The sequence below is a fragment of the Ammospiza caudacuta genome, chromosome Z (assembly GCF_027887145.1).
Source record: "Ammospiza caudacuta isolate bAmmCau1 chromosome Z, bAmmCau1.pri, whole genome shotgun sequence".
In the NCBI taxonomy this organism is placed as follows: domain Eukaryota; kingdom Metazoa; phylum Chordata; class Aves; order Passeriformes; family Passerellidae; genus Ammospiza; species Ammospiza caudacuta.
This window is the reverse complement of record NC_080632.1, coordinates 26429037-26449571: the sequence shown is the minus strand read 5'-3', so window position 1 is coordinate 26449571 and position 20535 is coordinate 26429037. Positions and strand designations below refer to the sequence as shown.

At 38.1% G+C, this 20535-nt stretch overlaps 1 protein-coding gene across 1 annotated transcript in view; it reads right to left on the bottom strand.

Annotated features, from left to right (window-relative positions):
- The window catches only part of ROR2 (receptor tyrosine kinase like orphan receptor 2), a 144405-nt gene that overhangs the window by 8549 nt on the left and 115321 nt on the right, over nucleotides 1-20535 (bottom strand). The window contains exons 5-6 of the mRNA XM_058823861.1: nucleotides 3977-4101; nucleotides 122-436 (exon numbers count right to left, since the gene is read on the bottom strand). Coding sequence (XP_058679844.1) covers nucleotides 122-436; nucleotides 3977-4101 — 440 coding nt within the window. The remainder of the gene's footprint in view (nucleotides 1-121; nucleotides 437-3976; nucleotides 4102-20535) is intronic.

The window sequence follows — 20535 nt, the reverse complement described above, 5'->3', positions numbered from 1 at the left end:
AAAATGAGTACTTCAGCACTTTCTTTACAAAAAGAATGGCTTATAAAATATTGTCTCTCAGACACAATGAAAAGAAACATCAAGCTGTACTTTTTCCCAGTGATGAAACACATGGACTTACATCGGCTCAGTCTCTCCACAGGGATCCCAATTCTTATGCAGTTGGCCGCTTCCAAGGTGTCTGGTCGCGGGAGGTCCTCACACTTAGGCAACTGCAGCTGCATCAGAATGAGGGGGTTTGACCTGGCAATGTTGTACTCCTGCCTGCAGAGATCATTCTCCAGAACTTCACATTCATCCCGGCACAGCTCCCGTGGCTTAGGGGTGCGGGAACGCTCATCACACAGGGGAAACACGAAGTGGCAGAAGGAAGGTATGGCGAACTGCGAGCACTGGTCAGACAAATGCGTTGAAGTGCCAATCATGGTAAACGCAGCTGCAGGACAACAAAAATACAGATGAGTATTGATTCCTAGCATGAGAAAAAACTTCATTTTCACGTCATTTACCTTGAACATTCTTAATCTTTCCTTAAGGGTCTGAAAGCCTACTGGTAAATGAGGTGATTTCAGCTGTAAAGGAGGGTTGACAAATGCAGGAAGAAAACCCAACATCCCAGTGTTCCTCTGACATCTGCACAGAGCTTGTAGGCCTCAGCTTCCAGAAATTAACCCACATGATTACCATTGCTCAGACTACTGGCTAATTTTAACTTATAAGGATCAAAAGCAAAGAAAGGCAAGATACACCTGCCAGGATACTGGTATGTAACTTTCCAAAGTTCCTAATTACATAAAATCTCAACAAGGATTCTTCCTAACTTCTTCTTCCTGTAGACATTTTGATAAATAAGTAAGTGTTTTTCAAAGCTTGTCAGGCAAAAAGTGTATCATTGATATTTGGGAAGACATGGCTTTAAATTGACATGAGAAGCCTAACAGGCAGCTTTGTGGAAAATTAACGTAATCAGTCTCAGCATGCTGATCACATTAAGACGAACATCATAATGAGTTAGGAATGTAATTCTTCCCTTCAGCTCTCAGCACCTACATGCTAACATTTAGCTCAAAATTTTCTTGCACATTGCAAAGGAAAGACATATATCTGTGTGCATCATGTATCTGGTGCTGAATCAACCTTTAAATGTAGGAACATTCACTCCCCCAGTAAAGCATCATTCATGAGTGAGAGTTGCTAGACTGCATGTTCCACCAACTCACACTGTAAAAAGAGAGGAAGTGCTATTCAGCAGTCTATTTACAACCTACAAATAAAGTCTTTCTCTCTTGTCCAGCTCTCTCCTTTCAATCATCTATTTCCTGTGGACACATGGTACCACAGAATCTCTTCCTGAACACCAAACATGCAACAAGCAGCTGCAAATCTAGCTTTTTAGACTGTTTACACCTTTGCTTATTTTAATTCAAAACTAGTAATGCAGGAACACAACCACTTATCAGTCATACTGGGAACACTGCATGCACGCAGACCACCAGGCCTCAAAGGACAGTTGTAACATATGCTTGTCGCAAAGACTAAAATGGAAAAAATAAAACTGAAGGACTGAAGTAGTCACTGTCAGTTGTTTGAAACTCCACACTAAGTTTTGTGAAGGCATTGCATTACAGAATTTAGATCATCGTGAGAGAAAAGTGCACAATTTACAATTATATTTTTATTTTGATGGAAGGTGCAAAAGTCAGCAGTACCGTGTGGTAGCATCTAAGGGGTTTACATTTTATTTATTAAACAGATGTTAAACAGCACAGCTGAGACCTCAGCAGCCAAACACATATACACAGGTCAGACATAAGTTCTGTGTGCTATTCATTGTTGGCCTTCCAGTCTTTCAAGCCACATCTAAAGATTTTCTCCAGAAATGTAATCATTTTTTTAACCAAAGGTTGCTACTCTCACCCAATCACATGGCCAGGACCAAAAAGCACAAGGGGCCATGGAGACAAAGAATATATATTTCTCACAAGAGTACAGCAGGGAAATGAAACTCCAGAATGAAAATTCCCCACAGATGTAACCTGGCTAAATGCTCCTTGAGTTGGACAGTAGGTGTCCCCACTTCCCATGCACATTGCAACACACCATCAAAAACGGCAGTTAGAAGGTATGAGCAAAACTATCAGCAAAATCTCAGCAGCAACTATTCAGCTTTTTTCAACTATTTCCTTTACCTGACAAGTTACTGCAATTTCAAAAGTACCCTGTCATATGGGTATAGAACACCCAGTCTCACAATATCTGCTTGACATATAATATGGCTTACAAGAACCAATAATGCTATGAAATCCTCAGGGTACTTTTGCATAAGATGTCTAGTACAACCTTCAAAAGCATACAGTTTGAAAATGCTATATTATTATTAAATGCAATAATAACAATAGTAATAATAGTAATAGTAATAGTAATTGTAGTAGTAGTAGTAGAAATAATAATAATAATGAATGCTACATTATTAATTATTAAAATGCTATATTACAACATTTTATTATTAATAATAAAATGCTATATTATTAAAGACTGTCATAACTGCCTAGCTAGGCACTGGGCAGCTCTATATGGTGTTCTCAGCATCTTCCTGAAAGAGAACATCAAGAATTCCATCAGGAATTCTCCTCAACTGCAAAACAGAGAGTTCCAACACCCTAGCTTTGGAAATCTAACAGATAATTGGTAATATTAGGAAACCAGCAGCCAGTTCATCAGTGCCCATGTTCCATATCCCAGAAACAAGTACAGCTCAATCAATAACCATTTTCTGGGTAATATCACAGTTTTTTGTTGTTAAATTTGGTTTTGGTTTTTGAAGAGAACATTATGAACCTAATTCACAGAATTACAGATTTAGTAATTCCAGATAGTTAAACACTTCCATATTGCTGAAAAACATCCAAGCAGGACAGAGATTATGTAGCTGGTGAAAAAAGAAAAAAAGTATCAGTATGTATTAATTAATAGCATAATGTTTAAAGAGGCTGGAGTTGCAATGCAGTTCAGGAGAAGGGCGGGAGTAGAATGTGTTGTAATAGTGTAAGTAAAGGTCAGCACCTGGATTTTGCCAGTCCCGGAACCTGGTCACCATTTCAAGAACAGAAAAAAAAAAAAGGACTTGGATTCCTGGATAAACAATGTCTTTAGGGAGTTAGAGCTGACAAGTGAAGGTAAACTCTTTTTGGCAACTAGTTATGTTGAAGTTGGAGAGTCCATTAGTGAGCTGTGTCTGGCCGGATGCAAATCAGCTCCTGCTGGACTGACCTAATTTGCTACACACTATGACAAACAGTTTGCTCTGTTCCATGGGCTCATTTTGCTTGCTCTACTTTGTGTACATCAGAGTCACAGCTGCTAAAATCAGCTAGCTGATATCCAGTGAAGAAAACCCATGTTGACGTACAGCCCATTAAAAATCATTAAGGTTTTGGATGCATGTTTGCCTCCAACTCTGTACAAAAAGTATGTTCAGAGAAAGATTAAACATAGGCAGAGCACAGGAAGGTGAACTCTTGTTTTATATAAATCAACGTGAAATCCAGACTCTGACAGAATTATGCAAAAAGGAAAGAAGCCCAAGGGAAAGGCCACCATACGCTTTTGCAAGAAAATAAAAGATCAGTGCTTTTTCACTCTATCACAAATCCATTTAAAAAATCAAAATCTTCTTTTTGAATCCATCATGCAAAAAGCTCCAGTATAAACTAGAAGCTGTTAAAAATTCAGTATTCTGACATTTCACTTAAGGACATGGAATAAGCTTTACATATTACCACAGATACTCATCTTCCTTGCTCCAAATTTTACTAGCTGCTCAAGTGGGAAACAGGCTCACCCCCTCAAAACCTTAATATAAAGATGTCTTCATCATTGGCTGACAAAACGAAAAGGATGATAGCACTGTTTTTACCTGAACTGGATACTTTTATGAATGTTTCTTTCTCCCTGCTAAACAGATGTGTAAGCTTACCAGTAATTCGGTTTTCAATTTCCCCTTGCATCTGGAGGGAGTCCACATAAATGGTTCTGTTTCCAATGATCCGTGCACACGCAATTCCCCTATATGGCTGACAGAAGCCATCTTCATGGTAATCTCTGCAAAAGACATGTTAGGATTTCATATGCAGATGTCTCTCTGCTGCCAATGGATTTTTACAAAACATATTCTTATAAAAGTGGAAAAAACTCAAAATACTGTAAACCTGAAACTGTCCCATTCCTAAGGTGCAGCTTTTTCCTCCAATTCTCTCTTACCTTGGAAGTCTTAATGAGGGATCCTGTATACAGCTCATTACAGAAAGAAAAAAACAAACCCCAACATTAATTTGAAAATAATAAACTAATAATGGAATTTGACAGATGGATCTCTTAAAAAGCCTTTAGAATGAGACAGCAACATAGATCTAGTTACATGTCCCCATGCATTTTTGGCATCCAGCTGTACTCCATAAAATTAGGCAGTTTGTGCTCTTCTCCCACTTCTCTCTCCCGCTCTTCATTTCCTGTAGTGGATAGCAGAAGAGTTCTTGCCAAGCTTGAATTAAAACATGGAATAAGAGTAATCAAGGCTATAACCTCTTTTCCTCTTCTCTCTAGTGAAAGTCAGTGCCAAATTTCTCTTTCAACATGTATTTCAATATAGTTTTCAATTCAATGAAGCTTTGGGCCTTTCACTCCCTTATATCAACATAAATATTTTGGCACAAAAGCCCTAGCCTAAAGGCTCAGTGGTTCAACACTTCATCCCCAAAACCCCTGTAAATAATACAGAGCCAATCTGCAGATCATAACTGTCAGAGCACTGAAAGGGGACTTAAGAGAGAGAGCACTCTCTTAAGAATAAATATCCAGTATGTCATGTGTTTCCTCCAGCATGGCATTGCCTCTGTGCCAGGATTCACTAACCCGATGGTTATTTACATCATGCCATATACTGCATGATGGACCAGAAATAGATTAAAAAAAATTAAAAAAAAAAAAGTGTGTCTAGAGTAGGGCATCTAAAAACTTAATTAGCTTTTGTAAATAAACGGTTCAAAAGTCTGAGATACCTCTCCAATACCAACATTGAAGTATTACTTCAATGCTCCTCTGCACTTTTTACTTTATTATCTTTGGATATTAACACCTGTTTTGGTCATGTGGGTTCCCCATTCCCTTACAAATACTTCCACCCTTTCTTTGGATATCTCATGAGCAGGAAAAAACTGTCAGTGACTACACGTAAAATTTCATAACTTTAGCTGTGAGAAATCAGCATGAAAACCCTCTCTGTGACAACAGCTAGCCAACATTGCCTGTGCCTACTTCGGCCCCTCACACTGATACCTTACTCTATCTTAGGAATCTTCTCATTTTTCCTATGCTGTGTGTCCCTGATAAAGCCGACCACTTCAGGGGAATGGTACCAAAATTTCTTACTCTTTGGCCATGGAAAGTTGGGCAGGACTGTCTGTACAAGTAGCCAAAAGGTGGAACTAGCAATCACCACTTGAGCTGCATTTCCTCTTTGCCTCCCAAAACCACAATGATTTACCAGGACTCTTGAGAAGTCATGGATATAAAGCATATAATGCAGTTGTTATCCAGATATGGCCTTTATTTCCTATCACACTATTATTTTTAAATATTTATAAAGCACATTTTTTTCTACAAACCCTGACACAAGTTCTACTTCCTCAAAGATGTGTAAGTTTTTGATTAGGGTGGATGAAGTAAAGGACGAGTCATAGGATCAACTACTCCCTGCAGTGACATTCCTTCATTCTTACAACAAAACCTGTAATTTTGCAACAATTGCATCATGCCTGAAGAGACAAAAATATCAAAGCATTTTGTCTGTGCCTGTTTTATGATCCTTGACCACCTCAGTAGGAAGTCAGCAATTCCCAAAAGGAGCTGAATGAATATGAAACCTCTTTTTGACCTCTTTCTAAAGAGTAAATTCATACCCCTATCCTGCAGAAGAAAGTCTGCAATGTATCTTACTGAAACTGTATCTCACACTTCAGGTCTCAGTTCAGGGCTCTCTTGCCAATACCGAAAAAGAAAAAAAAAAAACACACTCCAAACAGCATGGGTTTGGGGACAAAAGCAGTGTGACCTCTTACTTAGCTCTGTTTATTTATTTTTGTCAAGAACTTTAAAACACAGCTTAGATATTATAAATACACACATATGGTCCCCTCTCCCATGTTACAGTCAACTGCTGATTGTACTAAACTAGATATGACCATTACCATGGACACAAGCAAAAGTAAACAGTAACCTGATGTCAGTTAACTCTGACAGAAGTGTGGCTGTTATTCTACATGCATCTTTGTCAGGTCAGAAAACTCAGTGAATGCTGTTTGACTAGTAGTGGTACTGAGAGAACAAAATTTGATTAGTCTTCTTAGGAAAAAAACTAATTTCAGCTGCCGAAGTGGCAGCAGTGAGAGTCCCCTGACAGATTATTCTGTCCTTCACCTATATGTACCCTTGGGACATGGCAAAAAATCTGCAACAAAAAGTAACCTGGGGAGAGTCTGACAGAACAACATAGGAGTGGTATAATGCGCAGTTTAAACGGGAGCCCTTGGAACCATGTGTGGCTTTGAATCATGCTCCGAACAACATGCCAGCAATTTAGTTGCTGATCAGAGCATTAATTAAAAGCTGCTGAAAACAGACAGAAATACTGACTCTTCAATTTCCTGCTGCTTGAACTATAACGTCTGCTCTGACCAAGAACCCTGGTGAAAGAGAAATCTGACTCCACAAAAGGAACCCAGAATAGTTCAACTTGTTCCACTTGCAGAAATCTTACAAGCTATCCACCACAGGTACTTTTTTACCTTTGTTCTTTAGTTTGCACATATTTCAAGGTAGCATTAACTTTTCTCTCCAGTGATTTTCTTCCATTTTTAAAGATTTTTTTTGTTTTTTCTTACAAAACAGAGTCAGACACATGCTACGTGTTGGTCTTTTTTGCACCTTTGCTGGAAGGCTGAATCAACTACATTGCACCTGGAAACTGAATTTTCTCAGCACTCAGAATGGAGGTAAGGTATTCTCTTACTGAGTGAACTCTCCTCCCAATTACACAACAGATGTTTGACCAGAGTTTGGATTTAAAAATAAAATTGTAAAGAATATGACTAAACAGACCTTTATTCATAAAACCCCAATTTCCATACTTCAGATTCAGTGTTATCAGTTTTTCAGACTCAAAAGGTAACCTTCTGCCAGAACAATTCCATTAAGAACTAGGGTTTCTAATCAAAATCAAAAGTAGAAGAACCTACTACTTCAGTCACTCAAAAATAAAACCAAAATATTGACACTATTTTTATGTACAACCTGGAAATTGTACAAGGTCTGAAAACACCTTGACAAACCAAGCACTGATAAACATTTACAAGTTCCTCATCACACATGCACTGCAACACCTCATAAAATACAGCTTGCCTTCAGGTTTGTGGGTAGAAGTCCATATGAAATGGAGAATTAACCAAGCAAGAAGTGTAGAAGAAAGATGCAGATTCAATCATACAGTGCTACTCCTCCCATTGTTAGAAATCACAACTTCCAGGAACATCTGGGTCTATAAAGGAAGAACTGGATGAATCAGTGCCTCTGAAGAGGAATAAAACCTAGCATGATGAAGAGAAAACTCTCTAGATGGAGGTTATGCAACTCTTCCATAAGATAGCTATCTGCTCTAGAAATACATAAAGGGATTTTTAGATGTCCTTGAAAAAAAACATAGGGGACATCACTACCCCACCCTCTCATTAAGCATTACTTTAATTTTGCATATGACACAGAAAGCACACCAAACAAAATACTACAGAAGGAAACGCACTGGCAACAAAGATGCTTTTCTTCATGGAAAATTTGAAATGTGGAAAGAGTATGTCTGGGCACAATACACTATATGCTATCAAAGGCAACCATGGAAACTCTGTTCAGTACTAAAATCACCTTCTGAAGCACCTGAATTTGAGGCGCATTTTCAGTATGTATGTAGTGCCCCCAAAAACACAGTAAATGCAGACTTGTGGTTTTCCTTAGAAATAGAGAAAACACATGAAGCTCTATTTTTAGCAAGGATTCACAAAGTGAATTATGAAAGCAGAACGGAGAGGTACCAGATATTAATTTGCTAGTGAGACACCTTTATTCTGATTGCATACCACAAGTTTTAGTTACAAAGACAGCAGAAACTTATAAGTCAAAACTATTTTCCTGAAAATAGAAAAGACAAAACACCATGCACCAGCCATAGGAAGAAACTCAGAAGTTCTCAAGAAAATTCAAAAAGAGTAAGTTTTTCAATTTAATACATTGTAAAAAATCTCATTTAATAACACCCCACCAACCTACCATAGCAGTTATATGGACAGACATATTCTCAACCTATGCTTTACCAAAGTAAAACATAAGCCAGTTCATAGATTATGATAGTATATTCCAAAGGTTAGCTATCAAAAAGTAGTAGAAAGCTTCTTTGTTATAGAAGCTTCCCACAAGCACACTAAATGCAATTAAAATTTCCTATAAATTTTCCCACAACAAATAAACCTGAAACTTTGACCCTCTTCCATGCTGTCCAGGGATTAGAGCAGCTTTTAATCAAGAATTGTTAAATACTCAGACCTCCCACTAATGTTTCATTATAAACAGAATGGCAAAGCAAGGACAAATGCACTGAAAACCACAGATTATGATAGATGAAGGAAAAGACAAATTATATATGTCAGCCTATTTGCTATTCTTAGAGAAATACAACATTTGGTATGCAGTTGCTCATCTTATCAGGATGTCTTAGGATTTCTGATAGTTACAACTTAATAACTAATGTCAGAAGCTGTGTAAAGAGAATTATCATGACAGACAGCACGATCAGAGGAAAAAGGATAGGCATCATATTTCAGATTATGAGTTTACTTAGCCTAGTGTGTGGCTACTTCATAAATATATATCACAGAAATTTCTAGACCTGCAACACTAAAAAGAATAAAGGAATAAAGGAATAAAGAGTCTATGTTTAATCAAAGAGAGGCAAATCTCTCTGATGGAGAAGAGCATTATAAAGGACTGCAGTAAAAAAAAAAGTTATTTCAGGGTTTTTACATATATATATATATACATACATATTTATTTATTTATTTATTTATATGGTTTGTTTATACTGAATCTCAAAATCAGGACATCTTACAATGTTGAACTACAGTTTTTGTAATTTGTTACCCCTACTCTTGATGTGTATCATATCGCATCATAGTGCTGAGAAGTAAAGCCTATTCACAAGAGGATCACTTTTCAATGGTTAAAATTATTTTACATTCCCAAATATTTCCTCCCCCAATAGTCCACAGATGAGAGTTGAGAGAAAAAAAACATACTACCCTTGTCATATGCCATATTGATTGCATCTATAGGATTTGCCTCCTTTCAAAAACAGTGAATATACATTAATGTTGTCATAGAAAAATACTAGGTAACTTCTGGCCAGGTTTGTATATTTGCCTTCGAGAAAATATCAAATATAGCACACAATTTCTTGTTTCACCATGAAGAAAAATTTTTCAAGAAATGCTGTCTTTCAAACAACGGGCTTTAAAACTGCGCATTCTCATAGGCCTCCTGTTGTCACAGGATATCAATGTAAGTTTTACTACTGACTTTCAAGGCAATAGCACTGAGGTGTAAATATTTGAGGGAGAAAAAGAATATAATTTTTTCAGAAAGTATGGTTTGAAATATTACTATCCATTGAAGGGCTGGGCTAATGCCAGGTGCTTCTGACATCAGCCATAACACAGGGTAGAAATTCAGTAACACACACAAATAGGTATTTGCTTTTCGTGTAGTTTTGAAAACCCAGGTGTACAGGAAAACCTCAAAAAAAAATCCCAAACCCACAAACCATAAAACACCCAAAACTCCACACATGCCCATTTGTACCCTTCCTGCTGAAGCCAAGAAACTAATGGGTGGCAGGGACAACTTGACTACTGTATTGGGCCCTTGCCTGAATGAAGGCCACCCTGCACCCACATCACGGGAGAAGAGCACAGGCTTCCTGCCCTACCTGTATCCATTCTCTGAACAAACAGTTTCATCCTCTGACCAAAGGCTTCTGCAAATAACCCACCTTTCTGGCACTTAAAATCATTGTTTGCACATCTTCACTTGCGCCTGAAGATCCGTGCCCCTGGGATATTAGGAAATCCATACTGATGTACTTAACTCCTCAAAGAAGACTTAGAACATTAAATATTTAGAATACAGTAAAACTTTTCCTTTGCACTAAAGGAACCTAAGAAATATTATCAGAAAAGAAGGGGAGCCTAGTGTTAAAAACAAAAACCTAACAGGCAGGGGAATTTGTATAAATAGTCATAGCTCAGTTGAAGTTAATGGGCCTATGAGAATTTACACTCACAATAGATATGGCCCGTGACTTCTGTTACCAAATGCTTATTGAGTGTAACAACTCATAAAGAAAGATTCCCTTTACGTTTAGCACACAACATGGACAAACATTTTGTGCTTGTTATCTGAAAAGTAGTACATCACAGAATCCCTTAAAGAATTTACTGAAATTTCCAATTACTGAACAGAATAATTGTGTTGCATTTGATTTAGATATTTATCTACTAGTTACTAAAAAATACAGTGTGAACTGAAACTCCATATTCAATGCCTAAAATCAGTAAAAAGTAACTGTTGATCTTTATTCTACTGTTTCTGTTAGATGATGTATTTGTTCATATTAATCATAGGACCTGAGAGAGCATTTTAAGCCAGCTTATAATAAAGGAACATTGAAATGTCATCAGTAAAAAAACAGCTACAAATGAAACTATTGTTTGAGACAAACTAAAGAGAAGACATTTGTCAAAGACCAACTTGTAAACTTTAAAAACAACCTAATATGTAAGCTACTGAAAATATTGCCAAATTGGATTATGAAATCAGTATTTTTAAATACGAAACTCAGGATCCAAAGTCTGTCTCTAAAACATAGTCTAAATAATATTTTAAACATATTTTCTCATGTTATTGTGGAAGGAGGAGTCTTTTGCTGCTAAATATTTAAAAATCATTTGAAGACAAGAAAGGGAGAGAACATCAATGGGGTTTAATCATAGGCCTTCACTGACTCATGACCCAAATTGGTCTCCTCAGTGGGCATTGCCTTAAGGGGGCGTCAGCACTCCTAGCTGAGCTGGGTCCTTGATAAAAGATACTACGATCAATAATTTAAGTGGATTAAACCAAAGGAAAATGGTGTTGCCTTCCTTTCTTTCACACACTCATCCGCTATTTTTCCTATAACAGCCCTCACAGGCTGCAAATACAAGAGAAAGAAACACATGAAACGGTGGCAGGTTGCTCATTAGGTAACTCTGCATGCTGCTATGGTTTCTTGGAATCATATCTACAGGTATTTATTACTGCTTTGCATCTTTAGAAGAGTTTTCAGTGTACCAAAAAATGTTGTAGTTCCCAAGTACAGCACATACACATACAGAAGTATAGACATAGGTGGCAGGGTTGCTTTTACTACAATAACCTGGGTAAAACAGCCGAGGAAGCAAAATTAAACAAGGACATTAATGTTCTGAATTTCTGTAAGAAATAGAGGATAGTCCCTAGCTGTATAACCAGCCACAATCCTCTTGATTAACACATGTAACTTCAAACAGATGATCTAATATTCTGCCAACAACATTCTCCCTTCTGCCTACAAACTCTCTCTTTCAGTTAACTCAAAGGACATTTTTGTAAATTCTCCCTCTGCTTTCATAGGTGTTAGCACGTTGGGATGAAATCTTGAAATCACATGAGTCAGCTGGCAGTCCAGGGAAGGCTGCAGATCTGTTTTGCTGAATGTCAGGTACTTTTAACAGAAACATTTCTGTTACAACCATGGTTAGTAAAAATTTGAAAAGAAAAACCTTCAGAAAACTAATTTCAACACATGGGAACACGAAGCTGGCCATGCAGCATTCCACCTTCTCACTCACCAAAGAAGCCATTATGAGCCTTCTTCCCCACCCCTTTTTTTCAAGGCATGCTATCCCCCTCAATGTGTTATGACTGTCTAATAAATTGTCTTTCTCTGACATCTCCAAGAAAAGTGAGCAGGGCCAACAGACCCTCTCTGAAGAGCCTCTAACAAGCAGCTCCCTCTTCCCTCTGCTGAGAGAGGAAAGCAAAATTCTTAGCTGTTTTCCATCCCCATCCTGCCATGCCACCCTGAGTGAGTGAGTACACATAGGTACTCCAAAAAGGTCTCAGAAAAGTCCACCAGCTGAAAATCTCCAAACTGCTGCTGTATCAGACAGCAAAAAAATGCCATCAGGGCCATCCTGGGCAGCTCAGAGGGGGCTCCAGCAGTGGGGCTGCTCATGCCTTGGGGCCAGTGCAGGGGACATGGCAGCTCCACCCGGCTGGCTGGGCTTCAGCAAAGGAAGGATGTGACTAAGGGATCACATCACTAAGAGATCACAAACAGGAATTTTTTACTATAGTTCAGTTGATTTAAATCTACTGATAGACCTACATATATATATATATATGCCAGGAAGACAGGCAGGAAGTAGAAAGTCTTGAAAGAAAAGACTGTGCATGCATGGCTGAAAATTGCAAGTTATAAAAATCCAAAGAGGAGGGAAGGTTAAAAGGAGGACAAAGGAATAATTTAAAACATAAAAATGAAATCCTGTGGAAATATCTTAAAGCTTTTCATTTCGGTTGGCTTTTTTTTTCTCTTTTTTTTTTTAATTATGGGGAATATAAGCTTTCTACAAAGTACTTTCTGCTTTTTTATAAGAGGTTAAAAAGATAGAACATTTTTGTAAAAAGTTAAAAAGTCAAAATTCATTATTAAACGTTTTAAGTGTCCATGTCCATGCCATTAAAAATGTGATCATTTCTGGAAGAATATGAGCACATGAAAAAGTGAAAATAACTGTACTGTCATAATTTTTTTTCTTCTTTCTTCTGTTTTTTTTTTTTTAAGACAGAACATAGATGGATTTTCTATCTCAGTTACCACAGAAATTATACATCTGATAGCAGAGAGCTTTGTAAAATAGCTAGAAATGATCACAGCATCAGCTATAAATTTGCTATATAATTGTATGTAGAAGTGTGCATCCTCAAAGTCTTTTGCAGAACACTATCATTCAAACTACAGAAACATCAAGTATTTAAGAACATATAACACTGAAGTGTCAGTTTTCCAGTCTTAAGGAAAAAATAGCATATTCTATCTACTTGAAAAAGTTGACATCTTTTAAATTATGTTCTTAAAAACATAATTTACTAAGTGACAATAAGAAATATTTGTTAGTTTCTCTGCTACTTTTTATGGATGCAATACGAGATAATTCTAGGCAATGGTGCAGAAAGTTAGAGTTTGTGAATACTTCCCAACATTACAAACAATTATCATACCTTCCCTTCGATATGGCTTATTTGAGATTAAATTTTCCACAGTCAAAAGGTAATTTTTGCCTTTTTAAATTTTGGTTACTTTTAGGGAAATTGTTAGATGTTTCACAAAATAAGGGCATGGAATTTTTTTTTTTATATTTTATTTCTCTTTAGACAAAAAATAAATTAAAGCCCCAAACACAACCACTACTAGTAGAAGGAGCAGCCACTTGGTTGTGATGCTGTCACATTGTCTTGCTATTGAGCAGACACATGAGACATGGAACAGGCTTTGTCTCTTCCCATGAAGCACAGTCTGAATTTGTCCAGCCTTTATGTAATTTCCACCTAAATGCATTCTAAGCCCAGTCAATGAGTGCACCTGCTATTCTCCAAACACTGTGCCTACGGCAGGCTTTGCACCCTTTGTGTGTGACACAGGAAAACTGCTTGGCACCCACGGGGATCTCCTAAGGTAAACTGAGGCGCTGCATGAGGAGTTTGCGTTGGGCCCTGAAGGACAGGGACTGTGGAAGCAGGATGAAGAGTCAGGGCAGGGATGCGTACCATGGCTACCACCAGGTATGCACCATTTGACGTCTCCCTCAAATCGAGAGCAAAACCGAACCATTTTTGTGTCTCGCCATTTCTGTCTGTCGATGGATGACTAAGGATGCGTCTCCACCTCTGGGCTGGTCTGTACTGGAGGCAGCAGTCTATTATTAGTGTTATCCACTTGTCATCTGTTCCAGCAGCCGAGGTCTGGCTAGCATGGCTAAGGAATCCAGAACTCATCAGAAAAATAATTTTTGTGTGTCGTCATATTTTCACATAATAGGTTTGTTGGTTTTTTCCAAATTAGGAAAATTAGCTTTTTCTCCACAGGAAATTATATGACAGTTTCAAGCAAGGCCTGTAGAGTTCTCAAAAATTAAAAATAGACACACATCTGCTTCAGCCACTAGAAGAGAGTGAAAATGAACAAACTTTGGGTCTGTAGCTTGCCTTTTCTGGAGCTGGGGTAAGAGTGCCCTGAATCACCCAAAAACGCTGGGAGGCTGGAGTGCTCATCCAGCCTTGACATAATGCCAAAGGTAACTTCCGCCTTACATTTCTTCCTTTGGAATTGAAATTAATTACTGAATGTTTATCAGACTGTATTTTAAAGACCCCTTTCCTCTTTTTCTTTTATTTTTTTTTCTGTGTACAAACAATTAATCCTGACTGTCACATTTTTCCATTTAAATCTTTCTGCACTTAAATCTTTCTGCATTATAATAGTGGATACTGGCTGCATTGTTCCACAGGCAAAATAGCTCATATTCTGAAATCAGAATTAACTTATTTTCAGATGCCACACTCATGATGCTATGCAAACATCATTAGCTTGATACTCTGTGAGTACAAACTGTGCCAAAACCACAGCTCTGTAAATTAATATAATTGGGTTTAACATTAATAAACTGTTCCCAAATCAAAACGTGACATACTCAATTAGGAGAACAAATGCTTCCCCAAGTTTCGTATTTCAGCATTTAGTTCTTAATGCTTAAAAAGTGAGATCCTGTATATACTGACACACCTGTCAGTCTGAGCCACAGAGTATATAAAGCTACAATGATCACTCACAGCACATTCTTGATGGAGTATCTGAATCTTGAAACTACTGATGTTGTGTTACAATTATCACTTTTCTCTCTCACCCCCAACCCTGTAAAAAAAAATGCAGCTAAACTTCTGACACTGACCTTATCTTTTCTACAATAATTACCAAGTGTGGTGTAAAAATGCTACTTTGCAGCTATCTACAAATGAGTAGAAATCCATGGCAGCTCCAACCTGAAAAGTGACTACAGCTTCAGCTCTGCAACATGGCACATCTACAAGCATGCTTTAGCTACTAAGGCATGCTTGTAGATGCATCATGCTACAAATTCCTGCATAATTTAACAGATATTTGAGCTGAGAGTACACCTTTATGTAATGTAGCATTTTACAGTTGGACTCAATGAACTTAAGGATCTTTTCCTACTTAAATGACTCTAAGGCTGGGAAAGCCATAGAAAAAGGGATGCAGCAGGACCCCCAGGCCTGCCAAAGGGCTCTGGGGTGCTGGTGGGCAGCAGCTCAGGGTGAGCCAGCAGTGTGCGCCCGGGCAGCCAGGAGGGCAAACCCCATCCCGGGGGGCAGCAGACACAGCATCACCAGCTGGGATTGGGATCATCCTGCTGGATTCAGCCCCGCTGCCCTCACCCTGAGTCCTGTGTGCAGGGCTGGGCCCCACGCTCTGAACAAGAGTGGGAAGGAGGTCCTGGAATGGTCCAGAGGAGGGCAACAGGGCTGGTGGAAGGGCTGGAAGCTATGTACCTGAAAAGTGGCTAAGGATTTTGGATTTGGCTGCTTTTGGAGAGGAGGCTGGTGGGTGACCTCAGTGCTCTCTATGGCTTCCTGAGAAGGGGAGGAGGGGGGAGTGCTGGTCTCTTCTCCCTGGGTTCCAGCTGAGTACAGTGCGCATGAGAATGGCTCAAAGCTGCATCAGGGGAGGTTCTGAATGGACAACAGGAAACATTTCCTTACCAAGAGGGTGGCAAACTTAAACAGGGTCTCTAAAGAGGCGGTCAATGCCCTGTGCCTGCTAGTGCCTTAAAAGGAGGCATTTGAACAATGGTCTTAATAATGGGCTTTAACTTTCATCAATGGAGTGATCAGGAAGCTGGAACAAATGATCATTGTAGGTACCAGCCAACTGGAGCTACTGTATTTTATTGTGCTGTATTGCTCTCTATTATACTTTATTGTATTGTATTTTATTATATTATTTTTATTCTGTGTGTTTACTCCTCTACTAGTAAAGATTAAGCTTTCTGAGGAGTATGAGAAACTGATGATGACAAATGCTTCTTGCAGCCCTACTTTTAGAGTAGTAATACCTCAAATGCTTCAGACTTTAGACTTAACAAAGCAATACCAATTTAAAAGAACAGATTTTTCTTAATGAGTTTTCTTTCGCCTTCTCCAAAAATAATTCCCTCCATCACTGTTAATGCTATTTAGTTTTGAGTTGAATTGTTCAGATATTATTGGTTCGTACCATCTGTTTGACTTTCTCTCAATACACTACATTAGCTGCATCTACATTTTTTGGCTCTTTCAAACTGAAATAGAGAACATAATAATACAAAAGTGGGGAAAAATCTAACCATAAAGCCATAAAAATTGAAAAGATGATTTATGGTGTGGCGTTCCAGCATTATCTCATTTTGTTAAATTACCTACTTTTCATTAGAGTAGTTTTCCTTTATCTTTGTGCCTAACTACACATTCACCCTTTCCTTATATGCACTTAAAGGCTATTCAGCATCCTAAGGAACTCTAATTAAACTCAATGTGGCATCAAATGCCTACAGGAAGTCTCAGGGACATATAACTGTCCTTTTGTAAGACATACAATAAATACTTTGAAAGCCATTTAAACTACTGAACAAATGAGAGTAGGAGAGAGATAGAGGGAAAGAAGTAAAATCTAAACACACTAAAGATTGCTGGTTATATCAGGGATGTCCAACAGCTGCAGTAGCTACTTGCCAAAACCCCAAGGGCCATTACTACTTTGAATATCAATTTACATATACCCTTAAAGGGAATAACAAGTGTTTACCTTTGCTTGCAACTTCTTTGGTTGTTTAATATAAACTGTTTTTCTGAGCTGCTAAAACCTAAGCACCTGCTGCTGATCTGGAATTTGCTGGAAGAGGGCGTGTTGGGGTCACACATTTGCAAAGAGCTGTAAACTGGCTCTTTGCCATGTATTGCACAGCTTATGAGTCACACCTTACAGCTCGCCTGATATGACAGCCTGGGCTTTTTTGGCTACCAAAAACCTAGCCACTATTCTGCAGAGTAGGAAGCAGGTTCTCCAAATAAACAGAATTCTCACCCACAGAAAACATCCACTCCCTTAAATATTCATATACAAGCGACAGGCCTACATTTTTGAAAAAAGAACCCTCAGGAAAGGAAGTGTTTGTGTTGTTTGGTGTAGCCCACATATAACGCATGGTTGTAGCCCACATATAATGAATTACATTCGTTACTTGAGCCAACCCATTTTAAAGTATTTAAAAGTATCTTGACAGTACTGCTAATAACAAGTGGGCAAGCACTTCTGACATTTAACCCTAAGTTAGCTTAACTGTAAGAGATGTAACTAAATACTACTTCTTCCTAAGGTATTTAGAAACCTTGCCCAAATACAGGTCAAGTCCTGCAGGGTTGCTTTTGTGTCTTTGACACCAGTCTTTCTCAGTAAAGCAGCGCATCTGCATTACAGTTTAATTCTCACAAGGGCATTTGATTTGTACAATAGCAAAAAAGCGGGTCAAGCTTTCATGAAGATTTATTTTTAATCACCTGTGCATATGCTTGGCTTCCTTTGGTTTTGGGGAGTTCTGAGCAACATGGGTTAGTGAGCATAACAGATTGAAGCAAACTATTATAATTTTTTCTGTCTATATATTCCCTGAAAACATATTTTTTCATTTCTTCCCTCCCTCTCACAGAAAGGAAGAAAACCCACCACTTGTAATAGTTTCCCCAGACAAAAACTGGCAGAAACACAGACACTTGTGTCTACTCCAACATGGTATGTATATGAGTTTAAATACACATCTGGCTTTTAAAATTCATCAACTTTGTAAGCACACTGAATTTCTACTACTATCCACTAAATAATATAAAATGCATTAGATTGTTCATCATTTATTTACTTGTGATTAGAAAGCATTTAAGTGGAAGATTCAAGCTGAAGAAACAATGTCATGTGGCAAGAAGCTGTGATTTGGTGTGGTGTAAAACAACCCAAAACAGTATTTCCACTGCTCTTTAACTCTGCCTTGAATTACACGTGTTCTGGGGTTTAAAAAGAGTGGGGGGAAGGGGGGGAAGTAATCTTTGAAATGCATGAGTAACATGAGATTAAAAAATCAGGTTTTATAACAAGATAGACTGTCAGCTTCCTCTGAGCACACCCTACATCTCTGGGCAGAATAGAGTATAAATTTTAGTTACATGTTAATTTGTGATGTCATCAACATCTGAGCCTTTCTAGGGAAAATGGAAAAATTGCATTCTAAAATAGATAAAAGAGAAAAAATTTAGTGTAACCTTGGTTTTAGTTCTGTCCTTCCTCCAAATTTCCTGTCTTGGCCTGAAGGACTGTCAAAGGACATTTAAAATGATGTAGTCAAAAGTAGATCGGAGATTGTGGATCAAAATCCCCTGAAAGGAGCCCCAAACCCACAAGAGGGTGAAATACGGCCTCCCCCTCAGCCTTGAAAGAAAAAAAGGAAACTGACACATGGGGGCTAGGAGGGAATTGCAGCATGTTTCTGCCAGATCCCCAAATTGGATTGTCAGGGAGTCAGGAAACCTGCCAAGACAAACACATGCTGTTTAATGTAGACCAGCCCAAGATAATCTGTGCCTCAGTTCCTCACTCATAAAACAGGATAACATTCCAAACTTTATGGGGAGAAGAACGTACCCAAAACACTTTGAAATAATCTGATCCCATAGCAGAAGAAGACAAAAAATTCCCAAGATCCGCCATCTCCATTTGATGTACAAAACATGGAGAGGCAAAGGTTAAACAACTTGCTGCAATCACACACAGAGACAGGAGTACAGTCAGAAATTAAATCCAGACCTCTGAAATTACAGTCCTGTGTTTTAATCACAAAACTCTTTTTTTTTTTCCTTGATTAAAACAGGAAATGAAAACACAAGTATGAGCTTATTCTGTAACTTCAACATATTACCACAAGCATCTTAAAAAAACATACATAGTTCAAATATGGTTGTCTCAGCCACATGAATATCTTGATGAAACAAAAGGCGAGCATGTCGTTCTGGAGGAAGCACATCATCAAACACCTGGTCCTTAAGGGCCTGAATAAACACTCTAACTTCTGAGTTGAAACAACCTTGTATTGTTTTAAAAAAAAATCTGTTTATGTGAATTTTAAGATAATCTTGTATAATTTCCAAGATTAACAATGTTATCTGCGGCTAAACTATGTTGAGACCAAAGAAATTTGCCACACCACCTAAGGAAAGGAAGAAGATATAAGTGGTGCTGTTATTTGACTGCAAGGGAAGCATATTTTCTTCTTAGTATGTTGTTAGATTGCCAAAGAGCTTTGGGATTCATGAAGATTTATCACATAATGAAAATGAGTTTGTTTCCATCATAAAGATATATGAGTGCCCCTCATATCATGCAGAAATTTCCTTTTGAGGTCACAGAAAAGGTGTGCTTTGGGATATGTAGACCATGGAGAATAAATTGCTCATAAACCCAACCTCCTCACTGGAGTTTTCACAGAGCCACCTTACTGGTTTTATACATTCTGTTTTTCACTGTTTGAAAGAACTGTTTTTTTCCTAACTACAGTTGCATCATTAATTTTCTTCATTGGCCCAAATCTTAAAAAAAATTACTGTTGTCCCAAACTACTTGAAAATCAGACATAAGAACAGGCAAATTCATTCTGAATAATTAATATCTCAAAAATTCCTCCACAACGTAATGACTGCTTCTATTTGTTGGCAGTGTTTCTTCTCACCTATTTTTCCTTAGCATTCAATATACAGGCACCAAAAGTTGCAAACCCATAACAGATCTTAGTCGGAGTTCAATAAAACAGGGACTTCTCAAAGTTTTTTTAAAACCCAGTTCTTGCGCACAGGGCTCAGCTCCTGGCATCCTAAGCAGATTTCAGAAAGGTCACATAGGGAAAAGTGCAGCAGTGACAACAGAGCTGTTTCCCATACACTTGGCTGAGCTTAGGGGAATTCCTTTCTGCCTGCATACTGTGTGCCTTCCTCACTTCACAGAGGCCTCATCAATTTTCCAGAAGCCCATAGGAGCCAACAAACAGAATATTTGAATATTAGATATCTTCCATCCCAAGCTCCCTTCAAGATGGTACTACCATAGTTTAACTGCTTCAAAACCAGAATTTGCCCAATGGGTAAAATTTAATCTAATCATTAAATTCAAAAGAAAATTATATTAGACTAGAGAACATGCAGTCT